Raw genomic sequence first — 18,277 nt, 5'->3', positions numbered from 1 at the left:
TCCTTTCTCCTGAGCAAACAGTTACTGCCAGGCATTGGACTTGAAAATCAGTTCTGGCCAGGCGCAGTGGCTCACGCCTATAATCCCAGCACTTTGGGAGGCCGAGGTGGGCAGATCACTTGAACCCAGGAGTTTGAGACCAGCCTGGGCCATATGGCAAAAACTTAATCTTTACAAAAAAATAGAAAAATTAGCTAGGCGTGGTGGTCCACCCCTGTGGTCCCAGTTACTCAGAGGCTGAAGTAGGAAGATGGTTTGCGCCCAGGAGGTCAAAGCTGCAGTAAGCCATGATCACACTACTATACTCCAGCCTGGATGACAGCGTGAGACCCTATCTCAAAAAAAAAAAAAAAAAAGAAAGAAAGAAAATCACTTCTAATGGGGCAGTCATAGATAGCCTTTGAAAACCGAGCTCTGTGTAGAATCGCTCCTTGAGGATTAGGTATAAGCATGAAAATGTGTTTTAATCCTGTAAAAAGTAATCATTTCTGGGAAATTAGCCAAAGGATATCAAACAGAAACAGTAAACAGGCACCACTATTTGGAGAAATGGTTAATGTCACTAGGTAGAAAAAGTATTTTAAAAGAGGTATAAATCAAACCTACGTGAGGCAAACACACACATTACATTAGTGGAAGCAACTAAAAAGATACAAATCTAATATCAAGGGAGACTTGCGGAAACATACAACCTATTACTAGTAGAGACACATTTGATGGAATCCCTTGGAAATCCAATCTGGTAACAGAGAGACTCAAAAACTGGTCAGAACCTTTCACCTTACAACTCCGTACTGAAGCACGCCTCTCAGAAAATATCTCAAGGAAAAAATCAGGCCATTTCCAAGGACATGAATAGTGGTACTAACATAATAGTATAAATCTAAAAACCTCAAATGCCCAACCAGGAAGCAATCAGGTGAACTAGGTTATGGTAGTATAAAGTGAGTACGCATCTTCCATGAAAATGCTTACTACAGAAAAATAGAGTTGCATAAACATCTTTACTTGAGGAATAGAACATATAACATGTAGACAACTAACATCCTCTGCAAATTTGGAATGTTTGGCAAAAGGATAGAGAACCTTAAAAATATTTGGTTTCAAAAAGCATTTTAATTTGTTTACGTGGCAGCATTTCATATAGTTTGTGTGGGGGGCAAACTGCTTGCCTGCAACTCTTAAGACTATATAGTATACTCTGATACATCATATGGCAATACAACATAGAAAGTAGATGGGCTTATTCGATTTCAGAGTGTAAATACGGGCATAGGAGAACAGCATTTCATCCCCTGGCTCGCTGTTGCCTCCCTGCCTGAGCAGCAGACACTGGGGAGGCTCAGGGAGGGAGCTGGGGAATTTGCATTTACCACAGTTGACTGGATCCTCATCGGAACCATCCTGGCAGTCCGTATCCCCGTCACACGCCCACCGCTGGGGGATGCAGTGCCCGTTTCGGCACTGGAAGTTGGAGGCCTCACAGGTGTGATAGATGGCTGTAACAGAGAAAAGACACACAGTTGCACACCCCTCAACTCCATCCCCAGCCAATGTCCAAGGGGGTGGGCTGAAAAGAGGTTTGCACGAGGTAGGAATATGGTCTGAACTGTGGGAGCGCCCAGGTTTCTCCTCAGCTGGGAATTGGGCACTGGGGCTGACCTTGCAGTGGAAGGCAGCTCCCTCAATGGGCTTGAGCCGATGGATTTATAAACATGACCCAGGCCATTGCCCAGACACAGATGCACACGTTAAAAAATCACTCGCCCTTCACAACAACCTGTGAGGTAAGTATTATTCCCCTTTCACAAATGAGAAACAGGCTTAGAAAGAATAGGAAACTTAGAGATCATCAAGCAGTAACACCAAGGCAGTCCAAGGCCCAAGCCTGTACTTCTTCTACTATACCCTGGTAGTTTACCTTCTCACCTCAATCCTCTTACTCATCCAGATGCTGAGAAATAAGGAGTGGCAGCCTGTGCTCAGGAGACGGAGTCCTGGACCTGGTGCAGCCACCGTGTGGTGACCTCAAATTCACCAGTCATACAGTGACACCTAAGGGCCCTGCTAAGTTCTGGAAAGCCATACGTTACAATTCTTAAAAAAAAAAAAAAAAAAAGATTTCAAATGTGAAAAACCTCAGGCCAAAGGAAGAACATAAAAGAATCATCCAAAATCACAAAGAAAGCAGCCCCAAGAACCTGAAATTGTCTTTCTGCAGAGTTGAGAGCAACATCTACCAGCCAATAATATGTGGTGTCCACCATAATCACTAAAAGCAAAAAAGAAGCTAGTGAAACAGAGAGTCACTGTTAAAAATGAACAGCCCCCTCCACACACGTGGGCTGAGGCCACCTGGAAGTCATTTAGAACCATCTCAAAATCTCAGTCAAACACTAGTTCAAATGCATAATATGTGCCTCAAACCCAACCAACACTCCTAATGGTCCTCTCCATCTGATTTCCTCTTCCTCCTCTGAAACAGAAAGCTGTTTGTGTCTGTTCATTGCTGAATGCAAGCCAGGACTGGCCTTGTTTACAACCAGCATAAAATAACAGAACCTAGATAGATGGGCTCTCTGTTAGTTTAACTGTGTGGACAGGATGACTCCACAACAGAAGAAAACAAAACATACAGAAGTGGGTTGCTGAGAGCAAACTAGAGTTTTCTATTCAACTGAGACAGTTGGCAGTAAGTTGCCCAAGGACCGGGGAAATTGGTTTATGATGTCCTCAGGAATTTTACTGCATTTGAAGCTATTTTTTGCAATGGTCAGAAATCCAAAGAACCTGATTTTTCAAACCACTTTAAAACAAGCGGTGGCTTATTATATATGTCTTCCCATCTCTCCAAAGACTAAGGCTGTATTTGGCAGCATGTATATACAACTATAAGAAGTTTCAATATTTACAACCTTTGGCACTCAGAATCCATTAAACATCTTTAAAAACTATACTTATTTCTGATGAGAGGAATAAATGTATCATGCATGTTACATGAGTTTCTGCCCCAGTAACAGCCATCGCCTGGAATACTTTTGATTTATTCATGTCACAAGTCTGACAGCCTTTCAAAAAATCCCTCACCAACACCTTGCTCACATTCATAAAACATAAAGTTGCCTAAACTGATTGCCATGCTAATCTAGTTATTATTCAGCCTCTGCACTGCATTTTTAATTGAAAACCATTTCAGAGTGCTAGTGAAGTTTCCAAATGACAATTCTGGGAGGTATAGCTGAGATCTCCAGATTCTATCACAGAAGTTGAGTTCAGAAAGAGAAATCAGTTTGCACAATTTCATTCAAGTGGCCAAGTATGGCTGGAATGCATAACACATTATCTTTTTCTAGATTGTTCTGTCTTCTTAGTAACTTACAAGCTCTGATTTTGAGTGCCCGGTAAATACTGCATGCTTAATACATAATTTTTTTTTTTTAATTACAAGGATGGAAGACATGGACTTTAATCCAGACTGAAGAATTTAGGGAAGAAAAAGAATCCTCTGCATGATAGGATTCATTGTGACTATAAGAATGGTGAGGTTCATGTGGTAAACAATCATGGAAATCTAGTATCAGTTTCTAATATAGGTCAATATCCTACAACTTAATCTTTGACTCAGGCAGAACTTTCCTGATTCATCAAGACCTGCTGGAACACCTGATTAAAAACATTAACCAAACATGGGCAGAGTAGAACGGATGAAATAAGTACTATAACAGGGAAAGTACTGCCTTATTTCTTACAAAGCACTGACTATTAAGAAGAGAATGAGGGCCAGGCACGGTAGCTCACACCTGTAATCCCAGCACTTTGGGAGGCCAAGGTGGGTGGATCAATTTGAGGTCAGGAGTTAGAGACCAGCTTGGCCAACATAGTAAAACCCCATCTCTACTAAAAATACAAAAATTAGCCAGGCCTCCTGGTGCACACCTGTAGTCCCAGCTACTCGGGAGGCTGAGGCAGGAGAATCGCTTGAACCTGGGAGACAGAGGATGCAGTAAGCCAAGATTGCACCACTGCACTCTAGCCTGGGTGACAGAATGAGACCCTGTCTCAAAAAAAAAAAAAGAAAGAAAGAAAAAGAAAAAAAAGTGTATGAGAAGGGGACCAGGTGCAGTAGCTCATGCCTGTAATCCCAGCACTTTGAGAGGACAAGATAAGAGGATCACTTGCACCCAGGAGTTCAAGACCAGCCTGGGCAATATGGCAAAACTCCACCTCTACAACACATACAAAAATTAGCCAGGCATGATGGTACGTGCCTGTAGTCCCAGCTACTCAAGAGGCTAAGGTGGGAAGATGGATTGAGCCCAGGAGGTCAAGGCTACAGTGAGCTGTCATGGCGCCACGGTCCTCCAGCCTGGGAGACAGAACAAAACCCTGTCTCAAAAAATAAATAAATAAAATAAAAAGTAAGTGCATAAAGAAAAAAATGACTATCATCACAATTTGAATGATTGACAGAGAAGAAAAAGCATAAAGTATAAAAAAAGAACACTGAAAAATAAAGGGCAGATTTGAAAAAGAACCAAACAGAAATTCTAGATACAAAACATATACTCACAGAAATAAAAAAAAATGCTCAATGTATATGTGAAACAGCAGATTAGAGTTAGCTGAAAAGAGAATTGCTGAACTGGAAGATAAATCTAGAGAAGTCGCTCAGATTCTGCATAGAGTCATAAAGCAACAGCAAATATAAAAACAGGAGGGAAGAGAACAACAGAATGAGGTAGTCCAATGAATGGCTTAGAGTAACTGCTGAAGACAAGACCAGAGAAAGTAGCCAACAGGTATAGTTGAAGAGTTAGCGGCTGTAACTTCCCAGAGTTGTCTTTTGAAAAATTCTCAGATCTTAAACAAAGTCTCAAGCAGGATAAGTAAAAATAATTCCACACCTAGGTAGGTGAAACTAAGAGCAATATAACCTAAAGGTAATTAGAAAGAAAAGAATGTCTGTTATTGTTTGAACAGACCACTAAGAGCAGAATTCAAATCAACACAAAAGAAGCCAGGAAGAAATGGAAGAATTCTGTGAAAATACAGAAAATTACTAAAAACCTGGACACCCAGACCCATCTGAATTCAAGATTGAGGATTAAAGATATGTCTATACTAACAAAACCTTAAAAGAGTTTGCCACTCATAGACTCCTGCTGCAAAACCCCTGAAGGATGTGCATTGGTGGAAGACATTAGCAACAAGACACAAAGGTAGCTGGTAATAGCTGTGTGCCTATGCAGAAGAATGGTTATTAAAAAAAAGTAACAATGAAGTTTAGGATTTTTCAATATAAAACTAAAATACTAAATATTTAGTGTTTAAAATACTAGGTATTTTAGTACTGGAACTGTAGGCAGAGATTTGGATCAAATTCTAAAGTCCCCATATATCTAGGAGAGAGGAAAGATGTTAAGAATATACATAAAATGACTACAGGTAATTGTTCTTAAAAGAAAAAAACACACAGAAATCAGATGTATACATTTAAAAGCAATAGCGGTGGGTTGAGGCGAATAAAGAAAACAGCCCCATGGAAATTAAAAGTGGGGAAAAGCAAAGCAAAGATGACACGCAGCAGAGAACATATCCAAGCTGATGCCAACAGGAGGTCAGTTACCCTGACCTATTTCTTTTGGCACTGTACCAGCTTAATTTAGTAGGTCTGAAAATGAGGTGTCATGTCACACATCACCATGAGCTCACATCTGACCTCCAGCTATTTTGAGATGACAGAGAAGGTGGATCATCCTTGAAAGGTTTGGAAGAACAGCCCTTGGAACAAGGCTGCAGTTGAGCAGCAAGGACTCTTACGTTTTCTCCAGTTTGCCTTGCCGGAAGAAAATCAGAGAAAAAAACCCAGGAGTTTATACAAGCTTGCCTACAGAAATGAAGTTATCAATTCATTCTGTAAGACCGGCACACACTGCTGAAACACAAATTTGAGTAAGGCAGTTGTGTTAACAAGATGTTCAATCATACTGCAATTTACAAACTGCAATGTCCAAGTGCACCCTTCTAATCTATTAACTAATTATCCATCCAAACCCGAAGCTTCCAAACAGCATTCATGCGTTTCCTGTGCCAATGGTAGCTCCCTTATGGGCCTCGGTTCTTCCTCCCTCTGCAGGCTTATATACAGAGAGAAGCGTTTTCCTGCAGTCTTTTCAGAAGCAGAGGTGAAGCCACAGAGGCTGCACCAGAAAGAATATGGGTGGACTTTACAAGCGAACAGGATTTGGTAATATCACAGAATATCCCGTGTGATGTATAAGGCATTTGAAGAGATCCATTCACTTCCTTAAGGCCATTATGAGGTCACCTCTAAACTAAAATGAATGGAGGGAGGCAGTTGCGCAAAATTACTCAATCCACAAAGGTTCTCTGAGCACGCACTCTATTATGTGCTGGGCACTGCAGAGAATACAAAAGAGTAAAAGAAGAGGTCATCTCTCTCCTTGGGGAAGCAAGTCTAAGCCAGGCATAATGCACAGTTATTTATCCTTAGGTTTGAGATATAACAGATGTACCTTCTTTGTATTTGCTTTTACCAATTAATAGGCGTGCTTTGAGCCGCCAGATGCCGGGCAGTGTAGGAAGTGCTGGGATACTCTAGGGGCAGAGGAGGTTAAGGCATGAGATTTAAAAGTCCAATAACTCACAAGATTAATGACTGGCTTCAGATAATTGAGAAGCTGACTCAACAATGAATTGCACAATGAAGTCTGAATTATCTGAGTGTAAAAACAGATCTGTCCTTACCATAAAATGTTTAAATGAAACATCGTTATTTCCCTAGTCCAAAATCACTAGAGGAGTTCAAGACAGAACTGAATAACAGCTTCTCGAGGAGGCTGTAGAGCAAATTTACTCAATGAGTCATAAAACCTGTTTTTTATTCCTTGATTTTTGTTTTATTTGACAAATTATAATGGGGTACAATACAAAGTGATGATTATAAAATGGAATTTGTTTTCATTTCTCCACAAACTTCCCAACTCCTTGCACTACCTACTGCCCATCACCCCCAGTCTGCCCTGCCCCGTCATAACGTATATGGCCACCATTCATCCACTCATCATAAAAATAATGTAATGAACGTAAGTGAACCCAACAAAAGAATTAGAACATTACCCCTACCTTATAGCACCTAGCACTTGCCTTGTATTCATGTTGTTTCCATCTTTACCTTTAATAAAATCTTAGCCAAAATGAGTACAAACACAGTTTACATTTTCATTGTCTGGGGAACTCCCTGATGCTCCATTTAAAAAACATGAACTAGTTCAGTGCTTACTCAAAGTATGGACCCCAGCCGAGGGGCTGGTCTGAAAACTGTTTCACACTGGTCCTGAATAAATAAGAAGCTTGAGCCAGAACATAAATCAACGATATCACTCAGAACACTGTTTAGTCAGTTGCAAGCAGGGTGTTGATTTACATTCTGGCACAGGCTCCTTATCTCATCACAGACCAGCTCTTTGAGAAGCATGAAACTCGTTGATTTCTAAGGTCCAAGCTAATTCTCAGAGCCTAGATCTTCCGATCGTTTAAAGCTATAATGTTAACCACTGCATGAACAGATCAGTGCTGTCAACTGAGTCCAGGAAGTACTGACCGGTACAGTTGGCTTCGTCAGACCAGTCCCTGCAGTCGTTGTCCCCGTCACACACCCAGGAGGAGCGGATGCACATGCCAGAACTGCAATTGTACTCGTCACTCCGGCACTGGTGCATTTCTGCAGGTGAGACCACAAACAGAGAGGTGAGGACAAAAGCTTGTTCAGAATTTTGTCTCTGGTGTGAAAGCTCTCATAAAGGACGGAGATGGACCCATGATCACCAATGATCCATAGAGACCATGAACGAAGAGACTTTTACCAGGGACATAAGGTCATTTAGCAGCTTTCAGTCAGTGTGCTGCAAATGGGTTACAGGGTGCCACAAATGGCTGAGATTCTGAGATCCTCAGACCCTTAGAGCTGCTTGCCTCTTGACAACAGCATCCTTGTCCATTCATCCCAGTGCTCTCCACATATATTATTGTCTATGCTTGCTATGATGGAAAGAGGTTACGAAGCAGTGACAGAGGCGGCCAAGGAGCAGAACTTTCAAGAAACAGAGGACTCCTACAGACACAGCCTGTGGTTTGAGAAAAGGAGCACCGAGAGGTCCGCATGCGCTGATCAGATGCTCAGTCAGAGAGAGTAAAATCAGTGCTGAGCTCCCAAAACGGGGGAAATGTAACTCGGGACTTTCTGTGGGCAGAGCTCCAGGGACGTGGGTGGATGCACTGTCTCTAGAAGGGTGGGGGCCTGGTACAAACCAACCAGTAGAGCTTGACCAAGAAGGGGAAGGAGGCTGCCCTGGCAACAGCCTTCAAAGCTCCTGGGGAGATCATGAAGACAGAATGCTATAGACTGAGCCTATAAACAATAGCAATTTATTTCTCTCGGTTCTGGAGGCTAGGAAAATTCAAATGTTTATACTTCATATGTTGAAACTTCAAATTCGTTATGTTGAAACTTAATCACCAATGTGATATTACTAAGAGATGGGGCCTTTGTGAGGTAATTAAGTCACGGGAGCGGGGGGAGCCCTCATGAAGGGTTTACTGTCCCTATGAAAGAGGGGGGAGGGAGCTGTTCACTCCTTCTGCCACGCTTGTGTACAGAGAGAAGCATTTCCTGCAGTCCTTCCAGAAGCAGAGGTCCCATCTGACGATGCAGTGAAGGTACCATCTATGAGGAACAGGCCCTCACTAGACAAAAAGTCTGCTGGCACCTCAATCTTGGACCTCCCAGTCTCCAGTACTGTGAGAAACAAAATACTACTGTTTATAAATTACCTACACTAAGTATTTTGTTATCGCAGCCCAAATAGACTGCGGCATAGAACTTTCACATGGAGTTTACAGAGCCTCAGAAAACAGGAGCAGCCAAGCGTGGGGCCCGAGGCAGCCATCTCAGTCATTCTCCCCAAGAGGCTTGTTGATGGCAAAGCTGGTAAATCAGATATTGATGAGGAAGAGTTTGGAAACTTACGAAGAGGACCTGCATCAGAGGATGGGGCTAACTGGGACGCTGGGATGAATTCAGGACAAACTAGTAAGAATGGGACATGAACAGAGGATCCGGGGGGCTGAAACTGTTTCACAGTCAAACATGTGCCCCGTACGTGAGCTCGATGATACCAGAAAGAGGGAACCATGTGGAGTTTCCTTCTTACTAGGGCAAAACTAGCCGCACGTTTCAACCTTCTAAGAGTGCTGGGAGAGGAATGGCAGGGATGAAGGGAAAATAGTTGCACATTCCAAGGACACGTTTTCAAGCACTTGAAGAAGGAAAACTGGGAATTTTTAAAAAACCTTCCAAGAGCCAGGCTAGGGGTATTATCTGTGTGGAAGTGGCCTAGGCTGTGCTCTACTGGTTAAATTGTGTTGAGATGATTTACAAGCTGCCCTAGCTCCCCTTATTTCAGCCGCTGTGAGTCAAACCACCTGCTCATAATCAAGCAGGCTGTGTCCATGTGCACAAGCACAGCGTGGCTGGACCTGCCCCCGTGGACAGGGAGAGAGGGCCGAGTAGGGCCTGGCCAACTCATCACCACGTCTGGGTCAGCGTCTGGCCTCCGCTCTCACTTCCCTCTCATGCCTCAATCTGGCACACCATGCTGATTGCATAACGTCTCCTTTGGTGGTCAGCAACTATGAGTCTGGGACCGAAGACTGTTAACTAACATAGGTCTCATGAAACTGACACGGAGGTACTGTGCAACAGAAATAGTGCAGGATTAGAAAACAGGAGACATGGATTCCAGTTCCCCATTCTGACACAACTAATTGTGTTACCTTGAATAAGCCCCCTGACCTCAACAGACCTCAGTCACTCTAGAAAGTAGAAATTAAAAGGATTGGACCAGAGAATCTCTATCATTCCTTGGAATTGTAACCCACTGTTTTTCTAAATATAAAAATGTCCATTCAGAAAACAGATGCTCACTCAATGCCTATACCATCTGCTGACTTCTAATAATAACAGAGTTGAATGAATTAAATTGGTTAAAAAAAAAAGAACAGTTCACAGAGGTGCAGATTTGTGTCTTCAGCGGGCTAATCTCACACACACTCAGACATGTGGGCCAAGCCTGTAGCGCTGTTAATAACTCCCTGAATTCATTCAGAAATTTACTTCCTTATCATCACCTTTTGTCCTTGTAGCATCTCTCCAAAGCAAAGCAGGGTCCATTTCTCCATTTTTCAGATTAGAAAACAAAGGCTAACCTAAGAGTAAGTGACAGGAGCTGAGTCTCGGCTCCATCTTTTCTGACCATGAATCATGAGGGTTCGGTTCTGCTGGAGACGCTTGATCCAGAGACCCTAGATTCCCATTCACTTTGGATCAAGTGTCTCCAGCAGAACTGAATCCCCATGAAAAGCAGAAAACAAGCTCTTTAAGAATGGAAGAGAGAAATTACTCAACCCCACCATGTGGATGGAGAAAGCCATTCAGCTAGAATATCATAAATCCTGAGATGGCGATCAGAAAACCAGTACACACCAGTACAGCCCTGTGAGGGAGCACGATGACCCCTCTCCGGAGCAGGGTTTCAGGATGTGGCGTCCCCTTACCACAATGACTTTCATCACTGTTGTCTCCACAGTCATCCTCCAGGTCACATTTATAGGAGAGTGGGATACAAGTCCCAGACTCCTGGCAACGAAACTGGGTGTCCAGGTCACAGATGGTGGTAGCTAAAATGGGAGAGAAAGATGATATACTCCTTAGGTACAATTAACTTCCCACAAATGTAAATATCCTACTGGAAAGCCAATTAAAAAACAGAAGAAAGCAGATATTAATTGTAGCAACAGAAATTAAACCTAGACTTACAGAAGAAATAAATTGCATGAGAGCCTGAAATTTACAACCAAGAGAGATAAGGGTATATCTTTCTGTGGACAGCTTCCAGATTGGAATAGGACTGGGAAAAGTGAGAAGCTGTCATCTGTTGGGGAGAGAGAGTGACAGGCTAGATTACCTCCTAAGATCCCTTCAGACGTGAAAAGTGTCTTCCTAAATAAGTGGCAGAAATACCTTTATCTACAAAACTATCTTTAGAGAAGCTCAATTTCACCCAAGAAGTTAGCACTTCACTGGACAGATGGTAAAGGCAACACGGAGGTAGAATTCCACAGTAGGAACAGAGGCTCTGTCTGCAGTCGGTCAAGACTGGGCATCAAATCCTGGCTCTACCTCTTCCTGGGGAAATTAATTTTAATCTCCCTATGGCTCAGTTTTTGCAACAGTAACATTGGGTAAGATAACATGTCCAAGTGTTTGAGATCACAGTCAGAGAGACTAGATTTGTTTTTTTGTTTTTTGAGATGGAGTCTTGCTCTGTTGCCCAGGCAGGAGTACAGCGGTGCAATCTCGGCTCACTACAACCTCCACCTCCCAGGTTCAAGTGATTTCTCCTGCCTCAGCCTCCCAAGTAGCTGGGATTACAGGCACCCACCACCAGGCCCAGTTAATTTTTGTATTTTTAGTGCAGACAGGGTTTCGTCACATTGGCCAGGCTGGTCTCGAACTCCTGGCCTCAAGTGATCTGCCTGCATCGGCCTCCCAAAGTGCTGGGATTACAGGCATGAGCCACCAGGCCCAGTCAGAAAGACTAGATTTGCAGTGAATCTGCTACCTACAACTAACTTAATCTACCTTTACCTGGTAGCATTATTATGAAGACAAATCAGGGAACAAGTTTGGAACCAAAGCCTATTAAATAGGATGTAAATATAATGGGCTCTAAACAAATGTCACTTCTCTTCCTCATCATTCCTCATGTCCTTCTGGCATTAGAATGGATATAGAATTAGATTTTTCTTCCTCTCCTAAGTAGATATTTCCTGGCACCCGGTGAAACACCCTCCAGGAAAGGCGAGGGGAAGGCAGGCTGCTCTCAGGAGCAGTGAAAGGCTGACCCAGGAGGTAAAATGTGGCAGAACAGAATCCTGGCACGGGGGAGGGGTTATCGTGCACGAAATGCCAAATAGCAATGCTGCCGTTAGACATCCTGGCAGCTCTTATTTGAGGCTCCATTTCTTCTCTGTAATTGAGCTCGTGGTGGGAGGCAGGGGATGAATGCAAAATGACAAGACTGCAGGGATTCACGTCAAAACCCTGAGTGCCTGACAGCCACCCAGCTGGAGGAATCTGTGTAAGAGGGAGGGAAACCCACTGACAACACCCTCCTGCATCCCTGTGTCCCCCCTCCTCCACTGCTCCCTGGCGGCTGGCGGGGTGCCTCACTTAACTCCCCACATGGCAGTACTCATTCACGGCGGTCCCTCTTCTGCAGCCCTGCTTAGAAACAGGGAACCTCTCTCCTCCACACGCAACCTCCTTGATGAGGGAGACACGTGTGCAGGCACAGATAAGCCCCTCTCTCCATTCCCAGGCTCTGAGTTTTAAATCCTTCTGGTTCCTCCTCTCCACACCTCAGCTCCATCTGACGTGTGTAGATCTGAGCCAGGTGAACTAGGGAGATGACAGAACAGAAAGCAGGTCTCGGGGTCTCCGGAAAGTGAATCCCAGTTGACATTCACACCAAGCTGGGAGGAGGGCAGGGCCAGCTCCATACTTCATGCATAACTGTGCAGTCTGCAACAGAGCTCAGGGGCTGGGTGGGAGGAAGCCACTGGGGGCAGCAGGTGCCTCTCAAAAGATGCAGGTCTTCATTGCTCTCAAAACTCGGAGCCAATACAAGATTCAGCCTGTCCATTTAGTAGAAACCAAGCCCAAGGGCACAAGGAGGAATGCTGGGCCGCCTGCGTCCCTCACTTGGATATGAGGTCATCTGGTTTGTATCTCACTGCTTCCACTGTGCCTAATTATGTCTGGGCAATTTCCTTGCAACTTGTTAATTCTAAGAAGCATCTTCTATCCCACCCAGATATGTAATAAACTCCTTTCCGTTACCTGCTTCAATGCTGTTGATAAGCATTAATGTTTTTAAAGAGCTTTGGCTATTCCCCCACAAATATCACACCTTCCCGCAACTCTGGTAGATAGAGGAGGCTTTATAGGCCTTATTTTTTGCAGAAAAGACACAGAGAGGCTAGTGCTTTCCCAAATCTGCCATTCCGCAAATAAGCTCTTCTCCCTCGGTGTGAAAGGCATCCTCTGAAGCCAAGGGAAAACGATTAAGGAAAGGCTTTGTGAATAAGCCTCTAGCAGTCAAAAGGGGGAGTCTGTAGGATTGCAGGGCCCAGATGTGTTTAATGAGCTGGATATTTCTCAAGTTGCTTTCTGGGTGAGGTGGCAGGGGAGCCAGGCACAGGCCCCATGGATGACTGGCTAAATGAGTATCTAGAGCTGCCCATTAATCTGTTCTTACAGTACAAATGGGTAAATGAGCCCCTGGGTTGCCAAAGGTAAAATATTTAAAAGAGAAGCTTCTGACTTGGTTCCTGCTTCTGGTCTCTCTCCATCAAACGCATTCTGCCGAGTCACTCCTTATCCTTCCAAAGATGAACTTTTATCACATCACATCAGTGGTTCCCAACTGCTTCTCCCATAAAGTCCGCAAAGCCCTTGCTGCCCTGGGCCCCACCCATTCATCCAACTTCACCTTGGCCCCTGTGCCCATGCCCATTCCCCATAACTCAAGCCAGTTTCCCGGCCACGCCAGCTTCCCCACATGCTGCTCTCTTGCCTGTGAATTGATTCCCTCCACCTCTGCTTGGCTCACCCCAGACACTCTCCAGAGCTCTTTGCTAGGGCCTGCCCAAGTTTGCTTTGGGTGCCCATCTACATGAACATGACACTTCCCCATCGCAGTGCCCATCGCTCTACTATAACTGCCTATTTTTCTGACTCCTACTTCAGACTGTGAACTCCGTTTCCACCTTGATCGGCAATATACATGCAGGCCCAGTACACAGCCTGGAACACAGGGTGTATAGCAACTGCTTGTTGAGTGAATGCATGACTAACAAAAGGGCAAATCATCTCCTTATAAGATGATGTCGAAGCTATTAGAAATTAAGTGAAGAAAAGATAGTGAACATTTGTGGTTCATAAACTATCTGTTATTTGTGATTGTTGGTTTTCTTTAACTTCTGCTAACCACAGTCTTATACTTTAGAAGTCAGACCTTAAAAGTTATGCAGCTCAAAGATGACATTTACATGGCAGGTACACCAATGGCCCCACACTGTAGGCCAAGCTATGCATTACTAACCAATGAAAACAATCTCTCTCTTGAGCCTGGTAGGTAGCCAGCATCGACTAACTGGAGTAAATACTCATTTCCCATCCCTAAAAAGGCTGAATATTGAATTTTCAAATCAAAGAATATCACGTGTTTACTCACCCAAGTCACCAGTTTTATTACAGAGCCACAGCCAAGACTAGAGCCCAGATTGCCAAATCAGTTCAGTTTCAGCCATGTGATGTTTATTTATAAATCTCTTGTAATGAGTGGTACTTCTGGGGTGGTTAAAAACATATTATGTATATAATACTAATCCTATATATCTAATACCTACCTGTATGTGGAAATATGTTTTCTCTGTCATCCAAGCCCCATCCACTTAGACGGGCATCACCAATCATGGGTGGCCCTCACCCTAGACCTTAGGTCCTCAGCCTGGGAAGAGCCCACCAGGCTTCTGAGTAATGGCAAATGCTTAATGTCCAACCCAGAAGACTCACGGCAGTTTCTCTCATCGCTCATGTCTCCACAGTCGTTGTCGAAGTCACACCACCAGATGCTGTTGATACAGTTCCCGTTGCTGCAGCGATACTGGTTGCGGAGACAGGTGTTCTCTACCCATCAGAGTGCAACAGGGGAGGAAATGAAACCAATATTATTCTCACTGCTGGACCACAGGACTTTCTCTTTGGCGTTTCCCTTCCTTTAGTAACATGGTGGTAAAGGGGGAGGAGGAACGCCAAGCACACATGTATACAGGGAAGGAAATGTCCCATACTAGCCTCTTGCTTTCCTCTTTTAGTTAAAATCAAAGGAGAGAAGGCTTGCTGGAAGAAATGCTTAGGAAGGATAACTATGACACCAATTGAGTCTATTGGGTAGTGAATAGAGTACATCAACATTACAAAATACTAATTACACACAGAACTCCTTAATGGACTGTGTCTACACAGTATTAAAACAGACAGATCTATAGGTATGTTTATATATATATGGTTATATATATCCATATATATTCTATCTATCAAGCAAATGAGTTACGAAGATTTTCTCAATACTCGGAGACTTTTTTCTGTCCCATGACTACTTTAAAGCAAGCAATTAAAATTCCTTACAGAAAAAAATGTATTGTTTGGCAAACTGCATCGACGACATGTGATGACTGGTCTCTTATTTGGATAATCAAAGGCATTCTAATGGGAAATATTGAGTAGCTTTCTTCCCCTTCTCTTGGAATTTAGTGTTGATTTTACTTCTTTCCAAACAGTTTTAAGATTGTATCCACAGCCTGAAAGAAAGTTTCTTGTTTCTAAGAAAGAAAGGCTCATCGTTTTTCTGTTTATATTTCTTAAGGACGACTGACTAAAAGGCTTGTATTGTGTGTTTCACTGCCTTGGACTTGGGCTGCTATGAGAAGCAGGGGTAGGATTACAAAGCAAATAGAGTAGGCACGGTGGCTCACGGCTGTGATCTCAGCTCCTTGAGAGGCAGAGGAGGGAGGATCCCTTGAGCCTAGACGTTCAAGACCGGACTGGACAACAAAGTGAGACCTTATCCCTGTAAAAGAAATTAGCCGGACTCGTGCCGGGAGTCCTAGCTTCATGGGAAGCTGAGACAGGAGGATCCCTTAAGCCCAGGAGTTTGAGTTGAGGCTGCAGTGAGCCGTGAATGTGCCAGCCTGGGCAATACAGCAAGACCCTGTCTCTTTCCTGTCTCTTTAAAATGTTAAAAAAAAAAAAGGCAAATAGAATCACAGATAAGGAAAAGCAGAAATTCTGGCCATCAATCCATGTACTTCATGGCAAGGTGCCCTTGCAGGGCTTCACCTCACTCACAGAAACATGAAGCTGGAGGGTAGGGAAGTGGTGAGGGTAAAAATTACACAGGAAGGAAAAATTTTTAAATTTCAGAGGAAAGAAATTTTAAATCTCTATATTCAAATTCAGAGGGGGAGTGGGCGTAAGGCTGCTATCGCCACTTGGTCACGGCATGAAAGTCTAGACTCAAAGCGCTTTGCAAACATTGGTCTGAAAGTTCAGGACACACTGGGCTAGGCTGTGGTGAGAGGATGGACAACCGTTAGGTGAGAGTAAGTCAACACGGAAGGAGTCACCCTGGTTATTTTTCCCAGTCAGGCTGGTCCAGCTTATGCAAAACAGGAAAAGGTAAGAAACCTGGATGTGAGGGATGGGTGAGGAAAGGAAGAAGCAAAAGAATAAAAAGGGACACCCTGAAGAAAGCCTGTGCCACCTGACATGAAACCAAAAACCACAACTACTCCTTAGAAAGGCACAGCGTAGGCCTGTTCTGAATGAGGCCTGAAGGGCCTCTTTGACCCTTACCAGGCCTTAGAACCCAAACCAGTATTCTTGTAAGTATCTGCTAGGTTTGATTTTTACCTTGGACTTTTTCCAATAACGGGAAAAGGTCAGGAAACAGAGAGCGATCCCTCCCACCCCTGGCGGGGGAGCAGGAAACAAAGGAAGGAGGATGACAGGCAAAAAAGAAAAAGGGAAGTACCTTCTTTGACACAGGTATTGTTCTTGAGCTGATAGCCCTGAGGGCAGTCACACATCAGGTCCCCTGACGGAAGCACACTGCTGGACACACCCTCTGGACACCTGCAGCTTCTACTGTTGTTGGCCTTGGGCAGGCACAGCAGGCTGCACGGCCTGGGCACACAGGCATTGCTTCCTGGAGGGCAGACAAACAGCAGCAGGCAGGTTAATACACACCATGAGGGAGGTACCGAATACATAAAGGAGACCCACTGTAACCTCCTCGTCTTACGGAAAGGACAGCGGGAAGCTCTAAAGGGTCAAGGGGCAAGCTCTGGGGGCCCTACTGTGCCGAAACCTTCTGCTCAGTATAACCAGTGACTTGCATCCTGTCTTCAGCCAGATCAGACTGCCCCAGAGCCAAGCCAGGCAGCAGTGTTCCTCCTGGGAATTTGGAATTGGGTTACTGAAAGACAAGAAAGCAACCAAGGAACGGGAGCCAGGGAAAGGGTCATAGAATGTGGGTGTTGAAGTGGCACATGGCAAGCCAAAACTGTGTGGAAGTCATAATTCTGGGTATGCAGATAAGCTCAGTCTGCAGACAGTCAGGAGACTAAAAGAGACTTACGGAGGTGCCAGGCATGGCAGCATGCACCTGTAGCCCCAGCTACCCAGGAGGCTGAGGCAGGAGGATTGCTCAAGCCTGGGAGCTCGAATCCAGCCTGGGCAATATAGCAAGATCCTATCCCTTAATTTTTTTTTTTTTAAATTGAAAAAAGAATCAGAATGTCTTTGGATTTCTCAATCACAACACTGGTGGCTATAATATAGTTGAACACTGCCTTGAAAATTCTGAATAAATTGTTTTTTTAAAAACAAACTTATGGAGAGAAGAGGCCTAACGAGAGGGAAAGAGAAAGAACAGCTCCAGTCCCCAAGAGGCTCTCCTAGACTTCCATCTTTGGGCTCCTTTAGTCATTCCATAAAACCATTCACTTGAGCTAGCTTGGGTGGGTTTCTGCTCCTTAGGGCCCCAAAGGCCTTAATTAAAACATACACCTGATTAATGGTGAGCCCAGGACAAAAATCCAGGCCTCCCCTTCTCAATTCCTTTGTGCCACAGTGCAGCTCAAGAGCTAAATGAGGAGCCAACCACAGTACTCACCAGTCACTGCTGTGCAATGAGTTCATATAAGGACTAGTGCATGATGATCTAGCCCACTCCTGCCAATCTTTTCTCTGGTTCAGCTTACCAAAGGTAGCACCAGAGAGAGTTGGTAAAATCCATCACTGCACTCTTGAGAAGGAGCCTTTGTGGATGAACAAAGGTGGCAAAAGTGCCATCCCATCCCCTACGTCGTTCCAGGGATGGCGGGTAAGAGGATATATAAACCATTTTATAACAATCTGAAACATGATACAACTATGGGGTCACAGAAACTGTGAAATCATGTTTTTTCTTTTGACTGCAATTATTACTCACGAAAATGGGGAAAATGAACACAAAAACTTAGATAGAACTCAACTGCTAATTCTTCATTTGTGCTATGTCAGAGACAC

At 44.0% G+C, this 18,277-nt stretch overlaps 1 protein-coding gene across 2 annotated transcripts in view; it reads right to left on the bottom strand.

Moving 5' to 3' along the window:
• Window positions 1-18,277, bottom strand: part of SORL1 (sortilin related receptor 1) — a 178,528-nt gene that overhangs the window by 47,751 nt on the left and 112,500 nt on the right. For both annotated transcript variants that reach the window (XM_025355834.1, XM_025355835.1), the window contains exons 22-26: window positions 16,740-16,913; window positions 14,720-14,833; window positions 10,636-10,758; window positions 7,625-7,744; window positions 1,374-1,499 (exon numbers count right to left, since the gene is read on the bottom strand). In XM_025355834.1, coding sequence (XP_025211619.1) covers window positions 1,374-1,499; window positions 7,625-7,744; window positions 10,636-10,758; window positions 14,720-14,833; window positions 16,740-16,913 — 657 coding nt within the window. The remainder of the gene's footprint in view (window positions 1-1,373; window positions 1,500-7,624; window positions 7,745-10,635; window positions 10,759-14,719; window positions 14,834-16,739; window positions 16,914-18,277) is intronic.

Source organism: Theropithecus gelada, chromosome 14 (assembly GCF_003255815.1).
Source record: "Theropithecus gelada isolate Dixy chromosome 14, Tgel_1.0, whole genome shotgun sequence".
Classification (NCBI taxonomy): Eukaryota; Metazoa; Chordata; class Mammalia; order Primates; family Cercopithecidae; genus Theropithecus; species Theropithecus gelada.
The sequence above is the reverse complement of the archived record's forward strand: the minus strand, read 5'-3'. Positions and strand labels throughout refer to the sequence as shown.